Source organism: Mus musculus, chromosome 7, assembly GCF_000001635.26.
Source record: "Mus musculus strain C57BL/6J chromosome 7, GRCm38.p6 C57BL/6J".
In the NCBI taxonomy this organism is placed as follows: Eukaryota; Metazoa; Chordata; class Mammalia; order Rodentia; family Muridae; genus Mus; species Mus musculus.
Genome location: NC_000073.6, coordinates 45,080,162 through 45,092,655, shown reverse-complemented (window position 1 = coordinate 45,092,655; position 12,494 = coordinate 45,080,162). Strand labels below are relative to the sequence as shown.

Here is a 12,494-nt window from a genome sequence, read left to right as displayed (position 1 = left end):
TGCTGGGACTTGAACTCTGGTCCTCTGGAAGAACAGTCAGTGCTCTTAATTGCAGAGCCATCTCTCCAGCCGCGCTCCCCCCCCACCCCCCCCTTTTTTTTTTAAAGACAAGGGTCTCTCTACGTCGTCCTGGCTGGCGGCAAACTCATAGAGACAGACTGCTTCTGTCTCCCAAGTGAGCCAACCAAACCCGACCTCCTCTTTTCTGAAACGGATCTAAGAAATGGAAAGAGTTTTTAAAAAATACATTCCCCTTAATCCCCTGGGGCCAGAGACTCTGGAGGTGGTCGTGCAAGTCGGCCCATATGTTTGCTGGGAGTTGTAGTTCAATATCAGCCTTATCGCCCACCACGCCTTCGGGTCTGGAGCTCGGCCTTGTGGACGTGGCAAGGGGGTCGTCATTGGCTCCGCCCCTGAGGCTTTCCTGCGCAGTCATTGGTCAGAGGGCGGCAGCCTCTGGACGGCTGGTGGAGGAGCTTAACTGGAACCTGGCCAGGTTGGGCATCTTTGTGCGAAAGCAGAGCTCAGCGTAGGGAGCTAACTCAGGCCGGGTAACAGAGGTGTGGTGGGGTGATGGTGGGGTGAAGGTGGGGTGGGTGGAAGGGTGGGGGTCGCGGTCCAGCCTGGGGGCAGCACAGAGGAGCCTGCATGATGCTTTCGGCCACCACCATGCCCTGAACTTTGGGTGGGACATGCGCCACGTCTCTAACTGAAATACCCCCTTTCTGCTCTGAGACTCCTCTGAGGCTCGGATTCCACCCCCAGAGGTTGTTTTGCCTTTAAATTCTCTATTCTTTTTGCCGACTTTTCTTGAGCCCAAAACTTTTTGCAGCCTGCGCTTTTATCGGCCCTGCCTTAGGCAGCCTCCTCTACTCCGCCCCCTTCAAAGTTCTCCCACATTATCTCTGGTTCAGACACCCCCCGCCCCCAGTCTTATCCCTGACCGCTGGTCCTCACCTCTCCTCAGGAACCGATGATGTGGCGATGGTCGTTTCTGTTGCTTCTCTTACTGCTGAGGCACTGGGCCCTCGGGAAGCCATCCCCTGATGCAGGACCTCATGGCCAGGATAGGGTCCATCATGGAACCCCCCTGAGCGAGGCCCCCCACGATGACGCCCACGGGAATTTCCAGTACGACCATGAGGCGTTCCTGGGACGAGACGTGGCCAAGGAATTTGACAAACTCAGCCCAGAGGAAAGCCAGGCCCGACTTGGGTAGGAGGATGGCGGGGGAGCGGGGCAGAAGTGGGAGGTGGGGAGAGAGAAGTTAACTGAAAAGACAAAACTGTGGCACTCACCTCCTGGGAGAAGGCGGAGCTAAACCTGAGGCTGTGGGGGACCTGCGTCACCAACCCCTGGGTTCCCCTCTACCTCAGTCCCCCCTATGCCTCTGTCTGGACTTCCCTCTTCTCTCTTCTAAACGGGACGCCGACTCTCGGTAGAGACTGAAGACAAGGGATTTGAGGAAGATGCCAAGGTCAGAGATCAGGTTGACCTGGGATGAGTGATGCCAACTGGACTGGACGGGCTTGCCCCGTTTCTAGGTGACAGATACAGTCAGCATGGGCCCGGGACAAGAAGGCCACTCGTGCAAATATGCTTGATTATTTTCATTGTTATTAGTACTTTGAGATCGAATTTCATTTGTGGAACTAGCTAGTCTGAAATTCACTCTGTAGACGAGACTGGTCCTGAATTCAGAAATCCGTCTGCCTCTGCCTCCCGAGTGCTGAGATTAAAGATCTGCGTCTTTAATGTGATGGCAATTTCTAATTTTAAACTGGGCAAATAGTAGCAGGGCAGAGCTGGAGAGAGAGGAGCCCCAAATTGATCAGCCCATCTAGGGAAGTGGGCAGACTGCACTTGAAAGAGGGGCGGGCCCTGAGATGGTGAGAGGCGGAGCTTCAAGGTTAATAGAGACAGTGGCACTCTAGGATTGGGGTAAAGTTAGAGGCCAGACACCCTGTTCACACTTAAGCTCAAGTCCAGCTAGGGTCTGTGCAGCGCTTAGAGGTCGGGGCTAGAGTAGAGGGTCTTGATTTGTGTCAGGTGCTAATCCAACTAACTCCTCTAGGACTCCTGTAGGGGACAGGCTAGGCTTTTAGATGGGCCTGGTACTAAGATTAATAGATGCAGCTCCCTCAGTTCACCTAGCATTTCTACTCTTTCCTAGCCTGTGCACCCATGTCTCTGAGGGGCGTGGCTAGGGCAAGGGGCGGAGTCAGGGTTGGCAAAGACCTAGGGGTGGGTGAAACCTATCAACGGTAAAGCTTCTCCTGGTCCTGCACTGGCTCACAGTTTTAATCCCAGGACTTGGAAGGCAGAGGCAGGCGGATCTCCGTGAGTTCAGGACCAGTCTGGTCTACAGAGTAAGTTTCAAGCTAACCAGGAGTACATAATGATACCCCCTCTCTCAAACAAAACCCCCCAATAATACGTTGAAATCTACCAAACAGAAAACAGACAGTTCCTCTCCTGGGTTCATTTGGAGTCCCACCCCAGTTTGCTTGCAGACCTTGGGTGACATTTTTCTCCCTTATCTTTCTTTCTTTCTTTTTAAGATTTATTATTATATGTAAGTACACTGTAAGCTGTCTTCAGACCAGAAAAGGGCGTCAGATCTCATTACTGATGGTTGTGAGCCACCATGTGGTTGCTGGGTTTTGAACTCAGGACCCCTGGAAGAGCAGTCAGTGCTCTTAACCTTTGAGCCATCTCTCCAGCCCTCTATCTTTATTTCTCTCTCTCTCTCTCTCTCTCTCTCTCTCTCTCTCTCTCTCTTTTTCTTTTTTGGTTTTTTGAGACAGGGTTTCTCTGTGTAGCCCTGGCTGTCCTGGAATTCACGCTGTAGACCAGGCTGGCCTCGAACTCAGAAATCTGCCTGCCTCTGCCTCCCAAGTGCTGGGATTAAAGGCGTGCACCACCATGCCCAGCTCTTTTTTTGTTTTTGTTTTTCTATCTTTATTTCTAAATAATTGTTTCATTTTATTTAAGTATATGGATATTTGGCCTGCATGACATGTGTGTGCACCACACGCATGCCTGGTGCCATGGATCCCCTGGAACTGGAGTTACAGATAGTCATGGGTGCTGGAGTTGAACCTGGGTACCCTAAAGGAGCACCCAGCGCTTCTAACTACAGAGCTGTTTCTTCAGCTTCCTTATTTTTCTTTTATTATTTTTTTTCTTTTTTGAGACAGTTTATCTAAATAGTCCTTGCTGTCTTGTAGACTAGGTTAATCTTGAACTCACAGAGATCTGCCTGCCTATACATCCCAAGTGCTGAGATTAAAGGTCTACACAACTATGCTCTGCTCTTTATTATTATTATTATTATTATTATTATTATTATTATTATTATCATCATCATCATCTAATTAAAAAAGATTTATTTATATGAGTGTGGGTATTTTTTTTCTTTTTCTAAAGATTTATTATTATATCTAAGTACACTGTAGCTGTCTTCAGACACACCAGAAGAGGGTGTCAGATCTCATTGCAGATGGTTGTGAACCACCATGTGGAAATTGAAGGAACTCAGGACCCCTGGAAGAGTAGTTAGTGCTCTTAACCACTGAGCCCTATCTCCAGCCTTCTTTTTCTTTTTTTGTGTGGGTATTTTTCATGTGTGTCCATTAACCATTAACATGTCTTGTGCCCACAAGGGCCAAAAGAGGATAATGGGTTCCTGCATCTAGAGTTAGAGATGCTTGTGACCTGCCTCGTGGGGCTCATGGGAATCAAACCCAGGTTCCTACAAGAGCAGCCAGGGTTCTTAACCGCTGAGCCATCACCAAGTCCCCATTTTTGTCTTATATAGGTACAAGGGTAACTCTATATATGACAGGGAGGGGCCTAGGTGGGCGGGGTCAGGGTTGAGATTGACTGCGTCTCTAACTGTAGGGGCAGGGCCTCATTGGGCAGAGCCAGAGACTGACATTCATTCCCCTCGCAGGCGGATCGTAGACCGCATGGATCTTGCTGGGGACAGCGACGGCTGGGTGTCCTTAGCTGAGCTCCGCGCGTGGATCGCGCACACACAGCAGCGGCACATCCGTGACTCGGTGAGCGCAGCCTGGCACACCTACGACACGGACCGCGACGGGCGCGTGGGTTGGGAGGAGTTGCGCAATGCCACCTATGGCCATTATGAGCCCGGTATGCCCACCTCGCCTTTGCCCTTTGACCTCGCTTTTAGGATCTTATCCCTGATACCTTCCCTCCATTTCAAATGTCATTTGCTCTTCCTTCTGAAATCCAATCTATGTGACAAGTTGACTGGAGACTTCACATTCGTGGCAGGAATACTTAATGTTTAACCCTGTTATCCAGACCCATATGTGGCACTGGTGTCTTAGCTAGGGTTAATATTGCTATGATGAGACACTGTGACCAAAAGCAAGTGGGAGAGGAAAGGGTTTGCTTGGCTTACGCTTCTACGTCTGCGGTCCATCACTGAAGAATTCCCTATAGCACTGGTTCCCCACCAGTGGGTCACAACCCCTTTGTGAGATACTGTGTCAGAGATACTGTGTTTCAGATAGTTACACTACAAGTCATAACAGTAGCAAAGTTATAGTTATGAAGTAGCAACACAATAATTTTATGGGGGTCACCAGAACTTACTGGGCTGTATTAGAGGGTAGCAGCATTAGGAAAGAGACCATAACAGCCTTACCTATGGCCCAGTCTTAGGGAAGCGTCCTCTCAGTTGGGGTTCCCTCCTCTCAGATGACCCTGACCTCTGTCAAGTTGACATAAAATTAGCCAGCACACCTGGTTAGCAGTCTTCCTCAGTCTCAGCACTTGAGAGGTGGAGGCAGGGGGATAGCCCAGAGCTCAAGGATAGGCATAGCACAGGTGACTCTGTCCATCCTCCAGGGACCTTAGGAGACAGACATCTACCTCATTATTAGTCTCTCCCACCTTCAGTGTTGTGTTGATAGGGTTTCTACCCCAAAACTTTCTTCTGTGGAGTCCAGATCTCCTCAGTTCCTCAGTTCTCTGCACTTTACATATGCTGTTCCTCCTCCGGAGAAAAGCCCTTCCCTGCTGTCTGTCATGGAGTCAGAGCCAGTCACTTACTGTATCAGAAAAGAGCTTCGGGGCTAACCAGGCCAGTGTCCACTCCCAGTCAATGTCATTGTACATTCAGAAGAGTGGACAAATGGAAAAGGCCATGATCTGGCTTTGTGTGAGGATCAAGTGGAACATTGTAGGTGACAGGACAGAAAGCAGACTGGGGAGTGGGGATGGTGCAGCTCCCCTTTAATCTCAGCACGTGGAGGGAGAGGCAGGCAGGTCTCAGTGAACTAACGGGCTACCCAGTGAGCTCCATGTTAGTCTGGGCTACATAGTGAAACCCCATCATAAAAACAAAAGATTGTAGATGAAGACTATTGAGGACATTCTCAGGGCTGCGGAGTTAGTCTGTGACGCCACTGACTGTGTCATAGCCGATACAGGAAACTGAGTATATTACACATGAAAATTATTATTCTACATCTCTAGGGACTGAACCCAGAGATAGGAAAGGCTGAGCCACACCCCAGCCCCTCACTGGGGGATTCTAGGCAGGGGCTCCCTGCTGGGCTGACAGTCTTGCTTAGTTACCCAGGCTGACCTTGAACTTGCAATTCCCTTGCTTCAGTCTTTTAAGTATCGTGAATGACAGACCTGCCCACACACCCATGATGTGGCTGACACATGTCCCTTCTTACACTCTGTGGCAGTCCTTCCACTAGCTGGGTCCTTCTGTTTCCTAAGTCCCAGATCTCGCCTCTGTGACCACACATTCACCCACATCTGCCCTCCCCAGGAGAGGAGTTTCATGATGTGGAGGATGCCGAGACCTACAAGAAGATGCTGGCTCGGGATGAGCGGCGATTCCGGGTAGCCGACCAAGATGGCGACTCCATGGCTACTCGGGAAGAGCTGACGGCCTTTCTGCATCCGGAGGAGTTCCCTCACATGCGGGACATCGTGGTAGCAGTGAGTAACATTGTGCAGAACATGTTTCCCAAACCTGTCCTGGGTCCCAGCATCCTTCACAAGGATTCCGGGCCCCCACCATGTCTAGTCCCCATCCAGTGCCTGGCACCTCTTTATCAGACCTTCCTGTGTTCCATTAGGTGTCCAATCTCCAGCCTGTCCCCAGGCAACCATATCCTAAGAAGAGACTCATGTGAACACCAATTGTGTCCAGGCCCAGGAGAACACAGTTTATTTGAAATGCACATGTAACACGCTGTGATCTAATCATATCTCAGATACCAGACATGGAATGTACTTACTGGAAAGATGGCTGGGCGTGCAGGTGCTGTAGAGGCCACAAGAGGGCGCTGAACCACCTGGACCTGGAGCTACAGGTGGTCATGAGCTGCCCACTGGGTGCTGGGAACTGCACTCAGGCCCTCTGTGAGATAGCACATACTCTTCACCGCTGGGCCATGGCTCCACTTCTGGTTGCTATTTGTTCCTTGAAACTGGGTATTGACCAGGATGTGGGGCTTGCTGGTCAGATTAGCCTGGCTGACCAGCTCTCCCAAGGCATCCTCCTGTCTCTGCCTCCCCGGCTCTGGGATTATAAGTGTGTCCCACTAGCCCATCTTATGCAGGTGTTGAGTAATGCAATTCAGGTCTTCATGCCTATGTGGTAGCTACAGGGATCTTGTATGTTTGCTTTGTCTCTTGGGGTCCACTGCTAATCGTGATGAGCATTGAGCTCTTGAACTTGAGGAAGTGGAGTCTGTCTGTTTGTCTGTCTGTCTATCTATCTATCTATCTATCTATCTATCTATCTATCCATCTATCTGGGTTTCTGAGGCAGGGTTTCTCTGTGTAGCCCTGGCTGTCCTGGAAGTCACTTTGTAGATCGGGCAGACCTTGAACTCACAGAGTTTGCTGATCTTGCTAGCACTGGAACTAAAGGTGTGCACCACCACTGCCCAGGCAGAAACCATTTTTTAAAAAGACTTATTTATTATTATATCTAAGTACATTGTAGCTGTCTTCAGATGCAACAGAAGAGGGCATCAGATCTCATTACAGATGGTTGTGAGCCACCATGTGGTTGCTGGGATTTGAACTCAGGACCTTCGGAAGTGCAGTTGGTGCTCTTAACCACTGAGCCATCTCTCCAGCCCCAGAAACCATTTTTTTTAAATTAGGACAGATAGCATGAAGAGTAGCCGTGTTGGTGTATGTGCCAAAAAATGGTCCATGTGCCAGAGAGATGGCTTAAGAGCACTTGCTGTTCTGGCAAAAGTTGGGGTTCTCTTCTCAGCCCCAGAATAACTCCAGTTCTGCAGGGTCTGACGGCCTTATTTGCCTTGGAGGGACTGCATGCATGTGGTACACAGCATGCAAGCAAAATATCCATATACATAAAAATACATCATCCATGAGCCTGGCAGTGGTGGCAGATGCCTTTAATCCCAGCACTCGGGAGCAGGCAGGTCTGTGAGTTCAAAGCCAGCCTTGAGTTATATTCCCACCAGGACTACACAGTGAGAGCCTATCTCATAAAACCAGACAAAGCTGGGCAGGATTGGACATGGGGGTTCCTGGCTGCCTTCCACTGGACACAAGTACATCCCATCCCAGTAACATCCCAAGGCCCCGCCTCTCCTCCCCGTGGGCAGTGCTCAGCTGTAGGTACACTGACCCTTCACTCCAATGCCTCTCCCCAGGAGACCCTGGAGGACCTTGACAAGAACAAAGATGGCTACGTGCAGGTGGAAGAGTATATCGGTGAGCAAAGCCTGTTCCCACCTGAGGCCTGCCATCTCCTGGCACCAAGGAGAGCAGAGGTCCTCACCCTTCAAGCTGCATGGATAAAGCCCCACTGTGTGCAGAATCTACTGCATGCCGAGCCCAGGGAGCATCCATTAGGAACTTACTGCAGAAAGCACCAGAGAGAGAGGACCCTTTGGGGATAGCCTGGGGCTCACAATAGCTCAGGGGCTTTGCTGGTTGAACCAGACTCAAGATTTGTCTTGTTTCCATAACAGTGTCTCTCTCCAGTTGACCTGTTTAGGGCCATTTGAAGTGTTTCCGCCTGGCCAGCCAGCCCTGTGCTAGGCCTCGGGCTGTTTGACTCAGGGAGGTGCTAATGAGGATAAAATATGATTTTGCTGGCTTAAAAAAAAATTTTTTTTTGAGCTAAGTCTTCAGTAACTCAGGCTGGCCTTGAACTTGCTATGAAGTGAAGGACACCTTCAATTCCTGATCCCCATACTTCCACCTCCACAGAGCTGGGTCCATGGCACTGCAGCCTTGCCCTGCTTAGACAGTGCTGGGACAGAACCCGGGGCTTTGTTTTAAACAGGGACTCCACCAACCTCGCTACGTCTTTAGCCCCGACTCATGGGATTTTTTGAGTTTGAAAGGTTTATATATGAAGTATTCCATGCAACCAATATGCAAGGATTTATAAGAAATGAGTGCCTTATTTTTCCCCCGGGTTTTCTTTCTAAATCTTTTGTTTGTTTGCTTGTTTTTGTTTTTTTCCGAGACAGTGTTTCTCTGTGTAGTCCTGGCTGTCCTGGAACTCACTCTGTAGACCAGGCTGGCCTCGAATTCAGAAATCCACCTGCCTCTGCCTCCCAAGTGCTGGGATTATAGGTGTGAGCCACCAAGCCCGGCTCCTCTAAGTCTTTTTAAATAACATGTTTTATCCCTGAAACAAATTTGACAGATGTAGGATGAATGACCAAGGGGTCTGGTGGCCCGTGTGTGGGTGTGTGTGTGCAGATGGGATGGAGAGGGAAGAGTGCGGAGGGAGGCGTGTGGGTACCGCGAGGATGGCTTTTGGGATGCAGGACTAAGGTCTCCCAGGCTCCCGGGCCTGCCCTAGCCCTCATCTCCCCCACCCCCACATCCCCTTCAGCGGACCTGTACTCCGAGGAGCCTGGGGAGGAGGAACCTGCCTGGGTGCAGACAGAGCGGCAGCAGTTCCGAGAGTTCCGGGATCTGAACAAGGACGGGCGACTGGATGGCAGTGAAGTCGGTTACTGGGTGCTGCCTCCATCCCAGGACCAGCCCCTGGTGGAGGCCAACCACCTGCTGCATGAGAGCGACACGGACAAGGTGAGCCTGGGCTACTACTGCCTGCACGCAGGTGGGTCCGGAAACAGAGAGAGAAACGGAAAGAGACCTAGAGACAGATCCGGAGAAACAGATGGGGGCCGAGGCCTAGAGGAGAGAAGCCAGGCAGAGGAGGGGCCCTAGGGACAGCCTGGTGGGGATGTCCCCCGTGGGCCCTGCCTCCTGCTGACCACTCTGCCCACAGGATGGCCGGCTGAGCAAAGCTGAGATCTTGAGCAACTGGAACATGTTTGTGGGCAGCCAGGCCACCAACTACGGTGAGGACCTGACAAGGCACCATGATGAGCTCTGATCCCCATGTCTCTCAGACTTCCGACCACATGACCACATGGGGGACAACCGCGGGGCCACTGCAGCCAGCCCCGCCCCCAGGACACAGACTCAGCTCTGGTGTTCCTGGTTCTTGGGCCCTCAGTCACCTTCTCTCCCTGAGACCCCTGTCACCAACCCTGGGACCCCCCAACCTGCCCAGGATACTCAGGCACTCAAAGATAAGTGACACCCACTGATAGCATCCCAGCACTGACGCGGGGCCACATCCTGACCTAACCGCAATTTGAACTCTGAATGTCAACAGCACAAGCTAACCTGTCCTGCCTAGGAGCAATAAAAGCTGTTGCTGGGGTCCCCTGCTCTGTCTGTCTGTCTGTCTGTCTATCTGTGGGTGGGGGGAAGGATACTGTGAGGAGATGGAGGAGCATGCTGGCGCTGAGTGCGGAGGGCCTCAAGAGGGCGTAGTCCAGCGGTGATGTCCCCTCCACAGGGTCACATACATTACGATTCATAACAGCAAAATCACCGTTAGGCAATAGCAACAAAAATGATTTTATGGTTGGTGGAGATCCGTCAAAACAAGAGGAACTGTGTTAAAGGTTGAGGAGCACTGCTCTCGGGCATCTGGGCATGCGAGATGGGTGTTAGTGGACGTTTGAGGGCGTTCCCAGAGGCCGAGAATAAAGCCAGCAGCCTGGGGGCCGCAGGAAAGCCAGGCAGGAAATGCAGCCCGCCCCTAAGTGCTCCAGGGTGGGGAAGCACAAAACCACAGCTGGAGAAACAACCACAGCTCTCAGTGAAACACCCCGCGGTGAGGGTTCTGAAAATGGAATAGCCAGGAATGAGGAGGGAAAGCGCCTCTGTGTCAGCTGCATTGAGCCACACGGAGAGTGATATACACCCGTAATACAGCAACGCGAGGGCAGAGTCTAGCGCAGGAGGACGTCCGGGTGTTCATGTCTGGCCTGTTTGGTTTTGTTTGTTTGTTTAAAAAAAAAGGTTGGAGGGAAAAGGGGGGAAATAAAATGTAATTATATTTTAATTTAAAAGCGGAAGGGGTGCAAAAAAATAAAAAAGCCAGGCGATGGCACACACTTTTAGTCCTAACATTTGGGAGACAGAGACAGACAGATCTCTGAATTTGAGGCCAGCCTAGTCTACAAAGCCAGTTCTAGGATAGCCAGGACTGTCACACAGAGAAACTGTGTCATGAAAAACAATCAACCGGGCAGCGGTTGTGCACGCCTTTAATCCCAGCATTTAGGAGGCAGAGGCAGGCAGATTTCTGAGTTCAAGGCCAGCCTGGTCTACAGAGTGAGTTCCAGGACAGCCAGGACTGCACAGAGAAAACCCTGTCTCGGGAAAAAAAATAAAAGAAAAAAAGAAAGGAATTGGAAGGGAGAGAGAGAGAGAGAGAGCAAGCTTAGCGGTTAAGAGCACTGACTGCTCTTCCAAAGGTCCTGAGTTCAAACCCCAGCAACCACATGGTGGCTCACAACCATCCTAACAAGACCTGACGCCCTCTTCTGGTGTGTCTGAAGACAGCTACAGTGTACTTACATATAATAAATAAATCTAAAAAAAAAAAAGAAAAAGAAAAAGTCATAAAAAAAGAGAGAAAGAAAGAAAAGTGTATGTGCATGTGTGTGCATGCATGTGTATGCATGTGCATGCGTGTGTATGTGTGTGTGTGTCCTGCAGATGGATCCTAGTGTTGGGACCCCAGCACCCATGCCAGGCAGTTCACGTGTGCCTGGGACTCCATCCCAGAGCAATCTCATGAATTTTCTGGCCTCTCAGGGCACTCGTTTACACACTCACACAAATAAAATAAGCAGTGGGGTGTGGGTGCTGGCTGCATAGCTCAGCAAGTGTCCTGGGGATTAAACACTGTGAGAAAAAGGAACCTGAGGAAAAAAAGGCTTATTTCAGACCACTGCTCATCATTCCGGGAAGTTGGGGCGGGAGCTGATGCAGAAGCCTTGGAGGATACTGGCTGACTGGCTTGTGCCCCAGGCCTTGCTCAGCCTGCTTTCTTACAGCACCCAGAAGAACCTGGTCAGGGTGGCCCCGCCCATAATGGGCTGACCCTTCCTACACCAATCATCATTCAGGAAAAACTCCACAGACTTGTCTACATGCCAACGTTATGGAGGCCTTTTCTCAACTAAAATCTTTCTGCCTGGGGCTGGAGAGATGGCTCAGCAGTTAAAAGCACCGACTGCTCTTCTAGAGGTCCTGAGTTCCCAGCAACACATGGTGGCTCACAACCATCTGTAATGGGATCTGATGCCCTCTTCTGGGATGCAGGCATGCATGCAGGCAGAACATTGTATACGTGATAAACAAATCTAAAAAAAGGATTCTTCCTTCCTGGGGCTGGAGAGATGGCTCAGGGGTTAAGGGCATTAGCTGTTCTTCCAAAGGCTCTGCACCCAGACAGCAGCTCATAACGGTCTATGCAACTTTATTTCCAGGGGATCACACAGACACACACACACACACACACTCAGACAACACAACCAATGTATATAATAAACGAACAAGCAAATAAAAGACTCTTCCTAAATAAACAAATAATAAAAGGTTCTTTCTTCCCAGACGACCCAGCACATGGGTAAAGGTGTTTACTAGTAAGCCTGATTGCCTGGAAGATTGGACACAGAACTTTTTTTTTTGTTGTTTTTTTTTTTTTTTTGAGACCGGTCTGTGCAGCCTTGGCTAACGTGGAAGTCATTTTGTACATCAGGCTGGCCTCGAACTCAGACATCAATCTTCTCCTGACTCTTGAGTGCTGAGATTAAAGGTGTGCACCACCATGCCCAGTTGGAACCCCAGAATTTTTTTGTTTTGTTTTGTTTTTTCTAGACAGGGTTTCTCTGTGTAGCCCTGGCTGTCCTGGAACTCACTCTGAAGACCAGGCTGGCCTCGAACTCAGAAATCCCCTGCCTCTGTCTCCCAAGTGCTGGGATTAAAGGCGTAACCAACCACGCCCGGCTACCCCAGAATTTTTTAATGAGGTCCATGCCAGGCCAGTGCCTTCCTAAACATTCCAGACTGCATAACATCTACAGTGCTCATCTTCAGAAAAAGTGGTGACATCGCAAGGGCTT

The 12,494-nt window shown here is 50.4% G+C and overlaps 1 protein-coding gene across 3 annotated transcripts; it reads left to right on the top strand.

The window, feature by feature from the left end:
* The first annotated feature begins 333 nt into the window (after positions 1-333).
* On the top strand, positions 334-9,742 carry Rcn3 (reticulocalbin 3, EF-hand calcium binding domain). 3 transcript variants are annotated; one of them, XM_006540987.3, is made up of 7 exons: positions 334-496; positions 968-1,215; positions 3,956-4,158; positions 5,819-5,991; positions 7,692-7,752; positions 8,891-9,090; positions 9,293-9,740. In XM_006540987.3, the coding sequence occupies exons 2-7, from the start codon at positions 974-976 to the stop codon at positions 9,398-9,400; spliced, it is 987 nt and encodes a 328-aa protein (XP_006541050.1). In that variant the 5' UTR covers positions 334-496; positions 968-973; the 3' UTR covers positions 9,401-9,740. The 3 variants fall into 3 exon arrangements, with proteins under 3 accessions (XP_006541050.1, NP_001341974.1, NP_080831.2); NM_001355045.1 differs by having other exon boundaries at positions 443-551; positions 9,293-9,742; NM_026555.2 differs by having other exon boundaries at positions 443-560; positions 9,293-9,742.
* Positions 9,743-12,494: the final 2,752 nt, after the last annotated feature.

What these genes read in the sequence shown, in the direction of transcription:
- Rcn3 (NM_001355045.1), top strand. Translation starts at nt 974, where the DNA reads ATGATGTGGCGATGGTCGTTTCTGTTGCTTCTCTTACTGCTGAGGCAC. An exon ending in GAAAGCCAGGCCCGACTTGG is followed by an intron (nt 1,216 to 3,955) that starts GTAGGAGGATGG and finishes TTCCCCTCGCAG; the next exon opens with GCGGATCGTAGACCGCATGG. An exon ending in TGCGGGACATCGTGGTAGCA is followed by an intron (nt 5,992 to 7,691) that starts GTGAGTAACATT and finishes GCCTCTCCCCAG; the next exon opens with GAGACCCTGGAGGACCTTGA.